The following is a 19193-nucleotide window of genomic DNA, read 5'->3' as shown; positions in this document are numbered from 1 at the left end:
TACACGACGGAGTCGCTTAGACTAAATGACAGTTATAAAAAGATAGGTTATGTGCACTTATTTCTTTATATTGTTAAATAATAAGATTCTTATGCTAAAATACGTGTAAAAATATAAATAATTATTTATTACTAAGTATTAAGTAAATACTTTTATTTTAAATTAATGTAATGATTATGACAGCTACGTGAAGTTGTCGAGAGTGGATGACAGTTGAAAATAAGAATTGTGTCAAAGTGTCAAATAAGTTTTGACAAGTGAGTTTAAAATGTAAAAGAAATAAAAGTTTTGTGCTAAAATACGTGTAAAAATATAAATAATAGTGTTTTAGTAAGTGATTTGTGCAGATTATGTAAGTTTTCATTAATATAAATTATAGTATCTTATAAATATATAAATTGTTATCAAATTGTGCAAGTCTTGTGCAAACAACATTTTCGTATTAAAAATGTATGAAACTTTACTGCCTATTAACATTAAATTAATTTGATACCAATTAATTAATGCAGTTGTAAATTATAATGCAGAATTAAATTAGATTTTATTAGAATATATAAAACTTTTGTCAGATATTCGATGACAGTTCAAAGTAAGTTAGGTTAGGTATGATGAACTTGACAGATGTGAAATAAACAAGAATTTTGTGCTAAAATACGTGTAAAAAAATAAATAATAGTGTTTTAATAAGTGATTTGTGCAGATTATGTAAGTTTTCAATGATATACCTCAGGTAAATCTTCAAAACGTTCTATAAATATATGTAGAACACAAGTCATGTGTAAATAACATTTTTGTATTAAAACTGTACTGAGGTTCTGTAATGTTTATTAAAATATTGTCTACATGGTTAAATACAATTTGATTTTACCAAAATTATATCTATATAAGTAGTTTGGTGTATTCGATCAAAAAACTGTGGTTTCCATGAAGTCAAATTAAATTTATTTCTAACTAAGAGTGTTTCATACTTCTTATTTCTATTACCATTACCATGTTGCCTGGTATTGGTGTCTTTGGCACAGGTGCCCTAGCATCAGCCCTAGTGCCTTTACTACGTGAACGAGGCTTCAAAATTGAGGCTCTATGGGGTAGAACAATACAAGAAGCTGAACAAACAGCCAAGGAACTCAACATTCCATTCTACACAAACAAAATCGATGAAGTGCTACTCAGAAAACATGTAGATCTCATATTCATCATATGCCCACCCTACTTACATTCCCAGATTTCAGTAAAAGCTTTAGGAATAGGCAAACATGTCGTGTGTGATAAACCGGCTGGTTTGAATCAATTGGACGCTTCTAAAATGGTCAGAGCTTGCCAGTACTATCCGTCCTTGATATCTATATTAAATCATTCCTTGAGGTTCTTTCCAGCGTTTACTAAAATGTATGAGGTTTTGCGTGGTGGGTACTTGGGTGATATTGATGATATATCTAATGTTGATGTACGAGTACAAATGGCTTCGTTGCTGCACAATAAGTACGACTGGTTGTGTGATGCTACAATGGGTGGAGGCATTTTAAATCTTGTCGGGAGTCATATAATAGACTTGATTAAATTTCTTACAAACAAGACTGCTGTTAGAGTTCACGGTACTATTAGGACTTTTACAAAAACAACACCGTATGTTAATGGTATCAGGCATGTTTCGGCTCCTGATTTTTGTACGTTTCAAATGGAACTCGAGAATGGTTGTTTGGTGACTGCACTCTGAGCAGTCATATTCCTGGTGCAAAATTTCAACAAGAAGTAGTCATGTGCAGTCGTACTGGACATTTGGCAGTACGAGGAGGAGATTTGTATGGATGCTGTTATGAAATACACAGAGATTCAGGAAATAATAAAGGTAAAAAGAATTATATATATAAGATATATATATATATATATATATATATATATATATAGAACTCGATGTAAGTATATTATTTCTATTATTATTTTTTACAGAAGTTGTTCCTATATATGGACGACCAAGACGTGTCCCAATCCCAGGGCGTCGACATCTTGCCAATGCCCTACATCAAGGGTCTCTGCAAGCTCACGGGGGCTCTCCGAGAGGCTTTTCTACCCGTCGAAGACAAGGCTGGTTGGATAAAGGAGCCTGTACAGCTGGCAGCTTCTTTCGAAGATGGATTGTATGTCCAGGCTGTTTTGGATGCCATCAAGAAGTCCAGCAATGAAAGAACATGGGTCGACATTGATCTGATGACTGAGGTTAATAATAAAGAAAATAGTGTACGTGTCCAGAATTCACTACAGTAGTAATAGGGGATAGATTATTTTTATATTTGTCTTATAAGTATTACATATTTTAAGTATTTATTTATATATAATAGTTTATATAGAGTAGGAGTTAAGGAATACATTTTATTTGTAATTTGTTGAGGAATAAATGATTTATTGCACAAGAGACAGAAATAAATTTGATTGTTTTTATGAGTATTTTCCTAAACTTCTTACGTTTACATTTTTATGCTAAAATTTTTTATCAGTTTATTTAGAATTTTATTGTCTATTGAACGCCATTAATTGTTTGTCACACATTCATATAAGTTTTCTATGCAAAATGCAATTTTGTCAAAAAAGTGCACTCGCTGAACTTAGAATCTGCATTTTGGAAGCTAAAATTACCGTAAATTTTGTTCAATGATGTATATACTGCTATATATCAATTTATTGCAAAATTGTATTGTCTATTCACCGCCATTAATTGTTTTTTATACTTTCATATAATTTTTTTATGCAAAATGCAGTTTGTCCGCATTTGCAATGCAATTTGCAAAATGCAATTGTGCCTGAAATCGAAATTAATGCAAATCTGCACCTTGCAAGCTAAATTCGCATAATTTTGTTAAAGAATGTATATATTATTATATATCAGTTTATTGGCAATTTTATTGTCTATGCAACATCATTAATTGTTTTTTATTCTTTTATATAAATTTGCTTTGTAAATGCATTTTTGTTAAAGAAGTGCACTAGCTGAACTTATTGTTAGAATCGTGCCCGAAATCTAATAAATGCAAACCTGCATCTTGCAAACTAAAATTCGCGTAAATTTTGTTAAAGAATGTATATGTTATTAAAATCAGCTTATTATTAGACTTTTATTGTCTATTTAACGTCATTAATTGTTTTTCATACTTTCATATGAATTTTCTGTGCAAAATGCAATTTTGTCATAAAAGTGCACTCGCTGAACTTATTCATAGATAGAATCGTAATTAAATGCGAACCAGCATTTTGCAAGCTAAAATTCTCGTAAATTTTGTTAAAGAATGTATATATTATTATATATCAGTTTATTGCAAATTTTATTGTCTATTTAATCCCATCACTGGTTTATTAAGTTTTCATGCAAATTTTTCTGCAAAATCTAATTTTGTCAAAAAAGTGACCGCGCTGAATCGATAATAGATAGAATCGTTCGTGAAATGCTATAAAATGTTTAACAACAATTTTATGCTAAATTATGTTTAGGAATGAATATATATTTATATATTAGCTTATTTTGAATTTTATTAGTTATTTAACGCCATTAATTGTTTTTTATACTTTCATATAAATTTTATTTTCAAAATGCAGTTTTGTCAAAAAAACGCACTCGCTGAACTCAATAAGATATACAATTTGTTCGTTATTAGATAATAGATACAAATTATATGAATTTATCGAAGATTATTTTAACATTTGAAATTTTAACTATATATTAATAGTGATTGTACATTTATATATGTTGAATTCGCGTTTTGTGCTTTTTGAAATTTACAAAATATTATTTATATTCATGTCTCTTAAATTTAAACGTGAAATTAATAAGAAATATGAGGCACTGTGTTTAAAATGAAAGACTTTGTATAAAAAGGTTATAAATCTACCTAAAAGTCTTAAAATAATTAATATATTAATAAGCTACTTTCTGAACTTTATGGATAAAAATCACTCCAAAAAATTTGCATTATTAATAAATAATAAGCTACTTTCTGAACTTCATGGATAAAAATCATTCCAAAAAATTTGCATTAGTTCGAGTCTGGATAAATATATCTGACAATTAAATTATAACAAATAGTAAATTTATATTTTATTTTCAAAAAACTTGACGAAACCGAAAACGCTGGAACGAATTAATATCATTTCAATGTATTTATATGGAAATAATTGCTTCGACATACGAGCGATTCGATATACGAGCATGATTACGTAACGAATTAAATTCTTATGTCGAGAAATAAAATAAAAATTTAATTATATTAATTACATTCATCAATATATTAAAAAATTACCACGCCAACGGTATCTGCATTGTTAAATCAATACCGTCGTCAAGTACAAATAGAAATAAATATCTTCAGGATAAAAAATAATTATAAATAAGAATTTATTATTACAATGGCAAATTTGGACAGTGGTAAAAATGAAGAAAGTGGTAAAAATGATAAAAAAATTGTTGGTAAACCGGTTAAACCTCCTGGTTTATTGGTGCCTTTCGATTGCAGACCGCAAATTGCTTTGGAGGAATATATTATGGCTAAACAGACTGCTAAAATATCATAGTAAGTATAAAAGATTTTTATAAATTGTTACATCAGTCATCTAAAACAATACACACAATTCTATTAATAGAAGTAAAACTTTTGGTAATGCAGGAATAAAATTAAAGAGGGTAGAAATTGATTTTTTGTGAACTTGTGTTGAATTCTTTAAGAGGACGAACTTTATTAACATTGTTTATAATTTATAATATTTTCATACAATTTGTAACATATTTAGACAATTTATAGCATTTTTAACAATTTACTACACCGTCAGACTATTTTCAAAAATTAGTCTAGAAAATTATTTTAACAGAGTTTTATTGTATAAACAGTATGCAGATTTAATTTATAAATTAAAGAACTACTTATTATTGTTATTTTTTCAGTAGGTTTCCAGAAAAAGATGTAGCTCGAAGTGGACCTGGAATGGCTTTAGTTTTAGTCAATAGAGAACTGGAAGAAGCTCAAAGACATTTGGAAAATGTTAGGTAAAAAATATTAATACTTTTAACATTAGTGATAAATAAATTATTTTTAAATCATGCACTTTCCTTAAGGTAAAATTACACTTAAATCTGTTTGGTAGGCATATTAAATTAAATAAACAATATTTTATAAATAACTCTTACACCACCATCATCATTAAAAAAATGTTTGACTTTATCTTAATTTATAAATAATTTTTCATTTACATTAGTGCCATTTTAATTATTATTTTTATTACTATTTTTATTATTATTTTTAGTATTACTTTAGTATTATTTTTATTATTATTTTTTTCTAGGAGATTTGCAGCAAAAGAGCACAAAAAAATCAATAACAAATTAAGAGAAATTCAAGAAATCGATCTTCAAGTTCGACACAACGCCTTGAGGTACAACAAATTGGTCATCGAGAATCGAGACAAGAGAGAACGGTCTGCAAAAGTGGTAAGTTTTAAATTGTTATTAACAAATTTTAAAAATTGTGTAAATGTAGTTTTGTTCAGAATTTTATAAGGTTTATGGTGATGTATAGTAGTATATAGGGGTTGGAAGAAAGTTTTGAGATATTTGAGAAATAGTGGAAAAGGGTCTCGAATATTTGTAACAAAGTATTCGATTTTGTGGAAGATACTTCGATTAGTAATTATTTTTGTTAATTTTCTAAATTAAAACAAGTTTTATAAATAATTACATTTTGTGCAGAATTTTATCAATTTTTTGATTATATTATATAGGTATTCAAAGAAAATTTTAAGATATTTAAAAAATAGTGATAAAGTGTCCCAGACATTTTTAACAAGATCTTCGATGTTATGTAAATACTGCGATTTTAATATTTTTTGTAAATTTGTATAAATTAGGTATACTTAGGTATATTTATAAATAATTACAATTTGTGAATTTGATCAGCTTTATGCTCATATAATATACTATATTACCTATATAGTTAAGAAAATTTTTTAAATATTCTAAGAAATATTGAAAAGACGTCCCGGACATTTTTATCAAAATATACGACTTTGTGGGAAATACTGCTATTTTAATATTATTTGTAAATTTGAATAAAATAAGTATAGTTCTATAAATAATTACAATTTGTGAAGAATTTTATAAGTTTTATGCTTATATAAAATACTATAAGAAAATTTTAAGATATTAAACAAATATTGAAAAAATGTCTTGCAGTTATCAATTATTTTATAACACGAAAAACTATTATAAATTTCAGAAAAAAATAAAAAATATTTATATATATATATATATATATATATATATATATATATATATATATATATATATATATATATATTTATATATATATATATATATATATTTATATAATATAATATAAATAATTTTATACATATACATATATAAATTATTTATAATTTCAGATAGAAACAAATCGAAAAAAACAAAAAGAGTTACAAGAAGAAATCCAAGAGCACAATGACAAAATCGAATATTACAAAGATTTAATAATATCTTTGAGAGAAAATATTGAAAAATATAATATGTATGAGGTATTACATTATATATGATATATAAATTATAAAAAACATAATATTAATTCCAAATTTTAATTCTAGCTATTTTTAAAAAATGTTGCAATGTTACGAAATACAAGATATCAGACGCCTATGGATATTTTGAATCATTATGAATCGATAAGTAAGTTATATATATATATATATAAATATATATATATATATATATATATATATATATATAATTATTATTATTAATATAAATTTATTAATAAATATACTAAATTTCAATGCTCATACACTTTTACTACAAATTCTATAAAATAAATAAATTCTTATAGAAATAAAATTAAATAATAATTAAATAATTTAAAAATATTCAGGAATATTATTTGACAGGGCATATAAATATTTTTACTCCAACTTTCAATTTACTTAAATTTACAAATTTCATACTAAATCTGTTAGAGAAAATGTAATTTTACTTTTTTCGGATTTTTTCGGATTTAATTTATTTTTATTATTTTTATTTTAAGTGATGTGCAAAGATAGAATTTACAATGAACAACAATCTGAATTGAAGAATTTAAATGGTACTATTGATGAGGTCAGAAAATTGGAGATTGATATAGCACCAGAAGTCGTGAAACATAATGTTATTATGCACGATTTAAGAGTAAGTAATAATATATATATATACATATATATATATATATATATATATATATAAATTTATTCCCTAGGAAACTTATGAAAAAGCTAAAAAGACCACCAGCTACTGGGAAACAAAAATCGAGCGCATCAAAGAAGTCATCCATACATCCAATCTGGATCTGAGCCAAATTCAAGGAGCATGTTGGCAAATGTATAGATTTTTATCAAAACATAGAGGTGAAAAATTAAAGTTGCCAAAGGACAACACCTGCGACCAATTGGTTTATATCAAAAGAGGTGTCCAGGAATTAAAATTAATTGTTGAGGAAGCCAAAAGGATCGAACAGTTGGAGGAGGTCAGCGGTAAGGCTACTGTTGGAAGTGATTTAACTACTGAGATAGTTTGAAATAGAATTGAAAGTATTTATTTAGGTACAAGTGTACAAATGTTCCAAATTCATACCAAAACTGATTGTTGTGTTATTTAGGGTAAAATAAGTTATGCAGTGTGTATTTGTTAAATACATGAATTTAATATTAATGGTAAATAGAGTTATAGGTGTTAATAACATAAAATACATTGTTGACATTTATAAAATGTTAAATTTTTGTTGTAATATTATATAATAAATTCATATATGTATTTAACAATATTATTCACATTCTTAATCATTGATAAAACGATTTATATCAAATAATTTATTACTTGTGGTCAATTATTTAACCAAATCATTTACGAAATTAATAGTGAGTAACTAATAACATCCATAATTATATAAGTTACTACTAATATTCATTTAATATATATTTCAATAAATTGAAAGTTTGATTCTTTTAAATTTGAATAAAATCCGTTTAAATTTAACGGTTTTTAACGCATGGCAACACTTTTTACGCTGCCTGTATTTTGACATCTCAACGCTCTGAAGTTGTTCTCGTTCTTTTAACTCACGTGTTGAAATTTTGTGGACGTCTTTTTAGGTTATAAGTGATAAATTTATATTTATTTATAACAAATCGTGATACAAAAAACATAAAAATGAGTCTTTATAACTTTAAGAAAATCGCCGTTGTGCCCCCTGCAAAGGTGTGTATAAAATATAAATTTGAACAAAAATATTTATATACCACTCATGATATGTGATAAATTTATTTATTCTATTTTAGGACTTTATAGATATCATTCTATCTAAAACCCAAAGGAAAACACCGACAGTTATTCACAGGAATTACAAAATATCAAGGATACGTGCGTTTTATATGCGTAAAGTGAAATTCACCCAACAGAATTTTCACGATAGGCTCTCACAGATTATCCAAGAATTTCCAAAATTAGATGATGTCCATCCCTTTTATGCTGATTTGATGAACGTTTTGTATGATAAGGATCATTATAAACTTGGTTTGGGACAACTGAATACCGCTAGACATTTAATAGACAAGTAAGAAAAAATACATATGTATGTCAACAAAGGTTAGGTTGAATTTTATTAATGTATGTTTTATGTTTTAGTGTTGCAAAAGATTATGTGCGATTGCTTAAGTATGGAGACTCTTTGTATCGTTGTAAACAACTTAAAAAGGCAGCACTTGGTCGAATGGCCACGATAATGAAAAGACAAGCTGCTAATTTAACCTATTTAGAACAAGTATGAGCTTCCCAGCCACTGAATTGTTTTTATAAATAATTTATAGAATGTGTGATTAAAGTATTTATTTATAATTTAGGTCCGTCAACATTTAGCACGTTTGCCTAGTATTGATCCATACACAAGGACTATGATTATTTGTGGGTTCCCAAATGTTGGAAAATCTAGCTTCATAAATAAAGTTAGTACAGAAAATACATATATTTAATTCTGCTTTATATAAATACAATTACATTAACACAAAGTAAGTTTAGTGAATATTAATTAATTAAATCATTTTTTAATTCCAGATTACTAGAGCTGATGTAGAAGTACAACCCTATGCATTCACAACTAAAAGTTTATATGTTGGACACACAGACTATAAATATTTACGTTGGCAGGTAAATTGATAAATAGAAATAATTATTTTAAACAAGAATTGAAATATATTCATTAAAACTATGTTATCTGAAAATAAGTATTTCATTCTTATTATTATGTTCAGTGTTTTATGTATTTTTATTTTTTATGTTAATTAATATTTTTTGTATTATTTTTAAGGTGATAGACACTCCTGGAATCCTGGATCATTCTTTGGAAGAAAGAAATGTTATAGAAATGCAAGCAGTAACAGCTCTTGCTCATTTAAGAGCATGCGTCTTGTATTTTATGGACTTATCGGAGCAATGTGGACATACAATTGAAGAACAGGTAATAAAATTTATACATATATATATATATATATATATATATATATGTAGATAAAACCATGTACAATTCTAAGATTTCAGCCTCTTACCACAAACCTCTATTTTGTAAGTCTTTGACCAATTTTTTATCCTGCTTTTAGTCAATGTTTTGTACTGAATTTGTATATATAGATCTTATTAAACTTATGGAAAAACTTAAATTAAACTCATTTTTAATTAAGTTTATCATATATTGTTTGTATTGTATACCCATAACATCTTTTTTTTAAATTTTGGGCCCAATTTTGTTTTATTTTAATTTTTTCTATAATGTTCAATTGAAAAAATACGTAGAGCCCTAAATTTTTACCCCCTTAACACAAACCACTATTTCATAATAGTATGGAATAATTTTTCATCATTCATTTCATGAATGTTTTTGACTTAATTTTAGCTCAGATTTTTTTGCATTTATGAAACAACTTAATTTTTACTTCAAGCAACATTTTTTTCTATGAAGATTTGTCCACACCTAACATTTTTTTTAAATTCTGGGTTAAATTTTGAGAAAAATCTTCTTTATTGTAACATGTAATTAAAAGATACATACAACTCCAAATTTTCACCTTCCTACCACAAATCCTTATTTTATAATAGTCATTTATAGTAGTCTAATTATTTTTTATACAGCTTAATCAATTATAGTCTTTTTGTGAAAGTTTTTTCGCTGAATTTCCGTAATTTTTGTTAAAAGGTGTATATATTATTATATACAGATTTACAGTAAATTTTATTGTTTTTTAAACAATATAAATTACTTTTTGCACTTTCACATAATTTTTTTTGCAAAATTTAATTTCGTCAAAAAAGTGCACGCGCAACCTCAATAATTATTACGATCGTGCGTGAAATGCTTATCGACATTTTTATGCTAAAATTCTCAGAAATTTTGTTCAGAAATGTATATATTATTATACACGAATTTACAGTAAATTTTATTGGTTATTCAGCATCATCAATTGCTTTTTATACTTTCATATAAATTTTCTTTGCAAAATTAAATTTTGTCTAAAAAGTGCGCTCGCGGACTCCATAATAATTACAATCGTGCGTAAAATGCTTATCCACATTTTTATGCTAAAATTCTCCTCAATTTTTGTTAAAGGATGTATATATTATTATATATCAGTTAATAGTAAATTTTATTGTTCTATTATTCTATATTTTTATTCTATTTAACATCATCAATTGTTCTTTATACTTTCATATGAATTTTCTTTGCAAAATGCAGTTTTGTCAAAAAAGTGCACTCTCTGAACTCATCTAATAATCTGCATTTTACAATCTAAAATTCTCGTAAATTTTGTTAAAGGATGTATATATTATTATATATCAGCGTAATGCACATTTTTTTGTCTATTTAACGCCGTTAATTGTTTTTTACATTTTCATACAATTTTTCTGTGCAAATTCAATTTCGTCATACAACTTTGGTCCGAGCGCGGACTATCTTAAAGTTAATATTAAGAGCCTAAATTTTGAGAGAATTATTTTTTAAACATCCATATAAAGGACCACCCTAATATATACACACATAATTTTTCTTTCAGGTTCGTCTATTCGAATCCATAAAACCTCTCTTCACAAACAAACCCCTGATGGTGGTTGTGAATAAAATAGACATAGTCCGTTTGGCTGAACTGAGCCCTGAAAAAAGGGCCCATTTGGCACCTTTGGAAGAAAACAAGGAGTTGACAATGATGGAAATGTCTACTGTAACCGACGAAGGAGTTTGTGAAGTAAAAGTTGAAGCTTGTGAAAAACTACTTGGATACCGGGTCGAACAGAAAATGAGAACCAAGAAGGTAAAAGAAATTTATATATATATATATATATATATATATATTTATTTATTACTATTGTTTTTCCCAGGTTGATGGTATTCTAAATCGCCTCCACGTGGCCCAGCCAAAAGAACGTGATGCCAAATCCAGGCCTCCGGTTATTCCGGAAAGTGTTCTGCAAAAGAGGCAAATTGCAGCAGATCGTTTGGAAAGAAAACGCAAACTCGAACGTGAAATTGAAGAAGAAGAAGGTGATGACTATGTACTCGATTTGCAGAAGAATTATGCAGAAATTCCTGAAGAAGAGAGACATGATATCATACCTGAGTTCTGGGAGGGACACAACATTGCTGATTATATTGATCCTGAAATATTTGATGTAAGTAGTAGTAGTAGTATATATGTATATATATATTTACATATACATAGTGGTATTCCGTAATACGAGTTTAATTCGGTACGTAACCGCGCTCGTAAGTCGAAGCAATTTTTTTATATAAATACATTAAAATGCCTTTAATTTGTTCCTGCACTTGTTGAGTTTTTTTTAATATAATAATTATACTGATATATTATATTTTGTATATACATTTTCGGACAAAATTTATGAGAATTTTAGCATAAAAAATGTAGTGTAATGATTGTAATTTTTATTGAGTTCGCGCACGCACTTTTTTGACGAAATTGCATTTTGCAAAAAATATTGTATGGAAGTGTAAAAAGTAATTCATATAGTTAAATGAGTAATAAAATTTACTATATACTGATATATAATAACATATACGTTTTTGAACAAAATTTACGGGAATTTTAGCATAAAAAATGTGGATAAGCATTTTACGCACGATTTTATCTGCGAGTGAGTTGAAAGCGTGTACTTTTTTGACAAAATTAAATTTCGCAACAAAAAAAATTGTATGAAAGTGTAAAAAGTAATTAATGACGTTGAATAGACGATCAAATTTACTATAAACTGATATATAAAAATATATACATTTCTGAACAAAATTTACGCGAATTTTAGCTTGCAAAATGCGGATTTGCATTCACGCACGATTCTGTCTATTAATGAGTTCAGCGAGTTCACTTTTATGACAAAATTAAATTTTGCACAGAAAATTTATATGAAAGTGTAAAAACAAATAATGGAGTTATATAGTCAGTATAATTAACTATAAACTGATGCATAATAATATATACTTACTTTAACAAAATTTACGAGATTTTTACGCACGATTTTATCTGTTAATGAGTACAGCGAATGCACTTTTATGAAGAAAATGCAGATTACAAAAAGTAAACAACAATTAATGACGTTAAATAGACAATAAAATTTACATACTTTTCTGAACAAAATTTACGCGAATTTTAGCTTGCAAAATACAGATTTGCATTCAATTAGATTACAGGCACGATTGTATCTATGATTGATTTCAGCGAGTGCACTTTTATGACAAAACTAAATTTTGCACAGGAAAATTATATGAAAGGGTAAAATACAAATAATGACGTTAAATAGACTATACGATTGTCAATACACTGATATATAATAATGCATAAATTCTTTAACAAAATTTACGCGAATTTTAGCATATAAATGCAGATTTGCATTTAATTCGCTTTCGAGCTAATTCTATTTATGAATGAGTTTAGCGAGTGCACTTTTTTAACAAAATTGCATTTTGCACAGAAAATTTATATGAGAGTGTAAATAACAATTAACGACGTTAAATAGACAATAAAATTTGCAATCTAATGATATATAATAATATATACATCCTTTAACAAAAATTATAAAAATTTTAGCATAAAAGTAGGAATTTTATTGGAAGACTCTTTCTATTAATGAAATTTTTTGATGAATATTATATTTCAGTAGAGCAAATCATTACTACAAAATTGATATGGACATGTAATTAAAATAGTAATAATATATAATTAAGCTATAAAATAATTTATTATCAACATCCAAAATATTTTTATGGTAAAAAAATTATTGTTGCGACCGACGAAATTTCCCATAGTAACATTTTTGTTATATTTATTATTATCTGTTACTCATTGTTTTTATTCGACTTTATTGTTTTTCTAGTATTAGTTTTATTATTCCCAAATGTTTTTTATTTTATTTATTAATTTTATTATTATTATTTGCTTTTATTTTATATTAAAGAATCTTATACGGATATTATTTTAATGTAAATACTATCCTTTATTTTGTACTCTATTTTATTTATATTTTTGTTATTTATTTATTTTTAAATATATAGCCCACAGATTACTTTCAAGAGGACTCAAAAATACAATTATTTCACATAATGAATAACAATTAAAATATATACAAAATTACAATATATAGTTATTAACATAAAATGCTCAACATAAAATTACATATAATGCAGAATGTAACAATATTATTTATATACAGAATAAGATAAAATAATGAGATATTTGAAAAGAAAATGAAAAGGTTACCTTGTGCAGTTATTGTTCATTAATGTTACTAGATGTTATATTATTTAGCAGTTGTAACAAATATTGTAATTAAAAAAAAACTCTTATCTCGTATCTCGGATTTTGCTCGTATGTCGAAGCAACGAAACCATACCACTGTTATTTCTAACAAATACTGGACTTCTAAAAAAATTATTTTATTTATTTTTCAGAAATTGGAAGAGCTAGAACGCGAAGAAGGTCTTCGTGAGGAAGCAGGAATGTACGTCGTTCCCAAAGTCGAACTCGATCAAACTATGCGCGAAATCAGGGACTTGGCCCTTCAAATTCGCCACAAAAAGGCAATTCTTAGGGACGAAACCAGGGTTACAAAGGCCAGCACTAAGCCCAACTACCTCGAACAGCCGGAGCCAAAGTCCGGGAGCGTTCTGTGTCTAGATTGCGATCGGAAATGGAAAATCTGGGTAAGTAGATAGATGAGATAAATGATTGATGAATAGTAATACATATATGTAATTACTACTGTAATCCTGCTGGATTATGATTGTTCTATTCTATATATCTATTATTTTGAAAGTTGTACTAAAACACCAATAATTTCCACTAACTCTGCATCCTACATCACAATAATTCTCCATTATTCAACAATTTCATTCTCTAACTTCATACACATTGTGTCCTCTCACAGAGTCATTTTACTATTATTTTATATGACTAATGATTTTTTTATATTTCTTTTCTCCTAAGGTGTGGATATGTCCGGAACCGAAAATGCAAACTTCACAAAAACCAAATCGAGATCAAGATCCGTTTCTAAGCCTTCGGCCAAACGCGTTAGGATGGACGTCTCCGAAAGCAGAACTCAATCGAGGTCCAGATCTGTTCCCAGGGATGAACAAGGAGTTAAGGATGTTATTGTAAGTAGAAAAATAATATTAAAATTTTATTTACAGGTCACAATTTTCATCCGAAACCAAAAAATCAAAACGAATATATATTTTCAATAAAATAGATTCTAGTTGAACCTCAAAAATCTAGAAAAAAATGAGAAATTTGCCAATTTTTGTGACTTTAAAAAATATCGTGTTTTTGATATAAAAATTTCACTTAGATTGTTTAAAAAGTGGGTTAAATATAACTTTTTTTAACTTCCCATAGGGCAAGTTATAGTAATCGCAAAAAAATCGAAAATGAAAATTTTCATATATCTTTACGTTTCAAAGGTTTCTGAACATTTTGGCATACCTTAGAAAAAATGGATGTATGTGTGTGTGTGTGTGTGTATGTATGTACGTGTGTGTATGTATGTGCGGATACAAATTTTCGTCGACGATTTCGGGAACACGGATCAACCGATTTGAATAATTCAAAAAGCATTCGATTTGTATTGATAAGGAGACTTGCTGATTAGTTTTTGGCGAAGGCAGATCTAGCCGTTCCGAAGATACGGGGCAAAAAGTGCCGAAAACGGTAACTCAGTTTTTAAGAGAACGGAGCGTCCGATTTTAATAATTCAAAAAACATTTTACTTGTATTGACAAGGTGAATAATTGATCAAATTTTCATGAGGGCAGGTCTAGCGGTTTCGGAGATCTAACGAAAAAAGTAAAAAAAAATGCCATTTTGTGGTCAAAAATGATCATTAAACATATGCACATCAAATTATCAGATATTTTATAGGGATTTTAACAATAAGTATAAATTTTGTTTACATTCCTATGGGTTCCGTACCAATGTTTATCCGTTAGACAGCGACGCGGCGCTTACGCGCTTTATATTTTGTCTCTATGCAGTTAAAGCAGTACGATTGCTTTGAAAAAAAGATCAGATCTTCCCAAATATGTCAAAATAAAGAAAACATTTTTTTTAGATTTTTTTTTTTTTTTTTAAAAAATTTTTTCAAGGAAAAGTAATTCTTTGAAAAAAGTTGAAAATTTCAAGTAAAGAGTTCCACTTACAGCTAGGTTTTTTTTTAGGTTCAACTAGAATAGAATTTAATCCTAAATACAATGTATTTTGGCTCCTTTCAATAGGACGATCAGTTTTTTCCTATCTTTCCCGCCAATTGGGAAAAATAAAAAAATTTAAAAACGCTTGCTCACTATTTTTTCTGTGATTCCGAAAATAATATGAATTTGTATCTGAAATTTTAAGGATGTGTTCTTGGCTAGTTTTGGAAGCCATTTTTGCAAAAAAAAAATCGATTTTTTAAGCGTCTAAAGCAGGCTCCTTCCTTAAGAATGTTATGTTGATTATTTATTCATATCAGAAACTTAAAGCACTTGCAAAACTTGCCATGGAAAAATATATAATAAATCTTGTTTTGTGAAAAGTGAAGATAATTTTTTTCTAATTTCTTTTATTTTTTCCCAGATGAAAAAGAAACTGAAAGCAATGGCCCACAAAGCAATCAGCAAAAAGGTCAAGAAAATGGGTCTCAAAGGCGAAGCCGATCGTTTCATCGGAAACAAAATGCCCAAACATCTCTTCTCAGGCAAACGAGGCGTCGGCAGCACAGACCGAAGATAAAACTTGCAGACAAACTTATATAATTATATATAAAATAGTTGAAACTTCTATTTTGTACTGTTGAATTTATTATTTATAGGCAGAAACAATAACCACTACTCCATAAGTACAACAAATACATTGAAATGGAAATACACTTTAGGGGTTTTTGTTTATACAATTATATTTTTTGTAAATATACAACTTTTATTTTTTGCTAATTTTACCAAATTTAGAGTGCAGGTATTTTTTTAATTGGTTTTGCTACAGATCACGTTTTCCAAATGGATTGATTTTTTCCAACCATGATGAGGAAGGTGTCTCACTGGAAAAAAATACATTTTTGTACATAACTAGACACACAATTATATATATATATATATATATATATATATATATATATATACAGTAGAATCCGCTTAGTATGACATCGAAGAGACGCCGAAATCTCGTCATGCTAACCGGTCATTAAAAGCGTACTGAAGAAAAACTTTTTAATATGCAAATATGTTACATGTTTCAGTAATTTAAAAGAAAAGCCTACACAAACGTTTTAATTAAAAATAAAAATGACACATTAAAATTTAATATAAAGTAAAATTGACATAGGGTAGGGCAGGGCACAAAGGTCCAATTTGATTTTCAGTAATTATACTGTATAAACCCAATGAACAACCTTTCAACACATAGTACACATCAAACAAGCATCTATCAAACTATGTTCAGAAAAACTTACATACATACGTACATAATTCCTAATTATATAAATATTATATTTTTTTACTATTTTTTAAACATTTATCTGACCCATTTTACTTCACATACGGGGTAAAGTGGAACAACCAGGGGGCGAACAGATGCGATTTCTTCCAATTGAACCAATGCAAAATATTAATTCTGTGGGTACATTTGTTTGTATATTACATTGATCTGCTATTGGTCAGAAATATTCATAAGAAGAGCCGGAATAACAATTTATTCAATTAATCTCTTGTAAAATTGCATTTTTTTAAACTTTACTATTTTATTGCTTACACCTTTGCCAAAATAAAGGTTCAGCTGGTCCTTTTTATCGCAGTTATGTTCCGCTTATCTTCTAATAGCAAAGTCATAAGAATAAAGGTGATGGCTGGTTATGAATTTATACATTTTTTGCCCTCTACTATCAAATATAATTGTTAAAAAAAATCTAATTTTATTTGTTTATGAGATATCCGTGATGGGCCATTAATAATTGGTCTACCCTACCCATAAACATACAAATTTGTTTTTTTAATGTAAGTAATCAGTAATTTTTGATTGATTTCTTTGCATAATTTTATTGTAAAAACAGCCCCTGGTGCTATTGTGCACAAAAGACATAGCAATTGCTTTCGTAGACTTGGCCACACCATGTAAAATCTTGTCGGTCATTATAATTGGACATATTTTTTTTGCAAAAATGGGTCATTATAAGCGACATATCAATGTAAGCGAGGTCAATATATCCGACTAGACAGCTGTTTTTTTAAGGAATTTTATATGAAAACCAAATTCCTAGTGCGATTACGTCATATTAAGCGGTTGTCAATATATCCGGCGTCATACTAATCGGATACAACGGTATATATTGTTGTACACCCCTGATATTATAAGTTGCTAACCACTGTCATAATATTAGATTCCTAACAAGTCCAGACTGAAATCTTAGAACCCCTGAGCTTTAGCTGATATTAACGGTTCATATTAACTTTTCTCAGACTACTGCGTAGTAGCTGACATTACACATTCTCTCACGAAATCATAAATCTACATCGACAATTCTCAGCAAGATCCTATTATCGACATTCCGCCTAGTTAACAATTCTCACCAAGTTCGCATGAATAACATTTTGTTTAATCAGCTAAATTCATTACTTTGTCCTTTTCGTTGTATAGAACATTCGAGACAAATCCCCACTACGTTTCAAAGGATTTTAGTTTTAATAATTATGAAATAAATCAGTCTTAATCTGTCGGTCTCCGGGCAAACACTTCTCTTCCAATACCTCCGAGTTCCTTGTACTTAAAGTGAAATAAAGTGAAGTTTTTGAAATAGTCTTTTCATTTATCAATTTCAAGTATTTTCAGCAAGTGAGTTTTCAGGAAAGTCGGAAGGTCCAGAGCAACAACACCGATTTGCATATAGCGGCGCCAACACCCCTTTTCTGTTCATCAACGCGGTGTCCAACAATATATATATATATATATATATATATATATATATTATCCTACCTTGGTATATCTACTGGTGTTACTTTGCCATCGGCGTCTTTAACTTCTCCACTAATACCGACTTGTCTAAGTTTATCTATAAGCTCGGACCGGTATACACATTTTAAGGGTTTAGGTTTACCGGCTTCGATTTCTTTTTTTCGAATAAACTTTTGACAAGCTTGGGCAAATGTTAAGCCGTACCACTCTATTTCCTCAGGGGAATACTAGAAAAGATAATTATACATGAATTAGGGCTGTAAATGTAGATTTATGTGCATAAAGTTACGTACTGCACTAAGATACTGTTTGTATTGACTGTAAATATCATCTTGTGTCTGCTTGTCTTCTTCATACGCAGGACATCCGTCTTGAAGTGCTTGTAAAATTTGTCTTTTGAGAGTTAGCGCTAAGGTTGATTTTAAATCACATGCAGGAGTCTATATAAAAACATAAAATATGATTAATAAAGTATGTAATATATTATTGGTGCATGCAGTACCTTTAACAAATAGTGATCAAAGCCATAGTTATCATGAATCAACCTCATAGTTCTATCAGTCACGGTTACAGAAATATATTGGTTTAAGACTTCACTAAAAACTACAGATCTACGTAGAACCGGGACCCAAAAATGAGGCACTCTTCTCTTGTACTGGTCTCGCTTT

General features: G+C 28.0%; 3 protein-coding genes and 1 pseudogene across 3 annotated transcripts in view; 3 read left to right on the top strand and 1 right to left on the bottom strand.

Moving 5' to 3' along the window:
• The first annotated feature begins 828 nt into the window (after positions 1-828).
• On the top strand, positions 829-2303 carry LOC113372903 (annotated as a pseudogene).
• A 2092-nt stretch (positions 2304-4395) lies between these two features.
• Positions 4396-7574, top strand: LOC113372935 (coiled-coil domain-containing protein 42 homolog). Its single transcript, XM_026613269.1, has 6 exons — positions 4396-4559; positions 4928-5029; positions 5326-5470; positions 6616-6697; positions 7050-7189; positions 7257-7574. The coding sequence occupies exons 1-6, from the start codon at positions 4396-4398 to the stop codon at positions 7572-7574; spliced, it is 951 nt and encodes a 316-aa protein (XP_026469054.1).
• Positions 7575-8112: 538 nt separating this feature from the next.
• On the top strand, positions 8113-16441 carry LOC113372597 (nucleolar GTP-binding protein 1-like). Its single transcript, XM_026612955.1, is given in 12 exon segments — positions 8113-8254; positions 8335-8609; positions 8681-8816; positions 8896-8997; positions 9107-9199; positions 9360-9509; positions 11098-11352; positions 11420-11710; positions 13998-14172; positions 14175-14249; positions 14533-14702; positions 16159-16441. Coding segments are annotated over 12 exon segments (1926 nt in total). The 5' UTR covers positions 8113-8206; the 3' UTR covers positions 16315-16441.
• Positions 16442-16461: 20 nt separating this feature from the next.
• The window catches only part of LOC113372933 (nucleolar GTP-binding protein 1-like), a 6308-nt gene continuing 3576 nt past the window's right edge, over positions 16462-19193 (bottom strand). The window contains exons 7-10 of the mRNA XM_026613268.1: positions 19028-19189; positions 18819-18965; positions 18547-18752; positions 16462-16618 (exon numbers count right to left, since the gene is read on the bottom strand). Of these exons, the coding sequence (XP_026469053.1) occupies positions 16558-16618; positions 18547-18752; positions 18819-18965; positions 19028-19189 (576 nt within the window). The 3' untranslated portion in view covers positions 16462-16557. The remainder of the gene's footprint in view (positions 16619-18546; positions 18753-18818; positions 18966-19027; positions 19190-19193) is intronic.

The sequence above is a fragment of the Ctenocephalides felis genome, unplaced genomic scaffold (genome assembly GCF_003426905.1).
Source record: "Ctenocephalides felis isolate EL2017-DRISC unplaced genomic scaffold, ASM342690v1 CF-g0.4_SCAFFOLD_01604, whole genome shotgun sequence".
NCBI lineage: Eukaryota > Metazoa > Arthropoda > Insecta > Siphonaptera > Pulicidae > Ctenocephalides > Ctenocephalides felis.
This window is presented reverse-complemented; position numbering and strand designations above follow the sequence as displayed.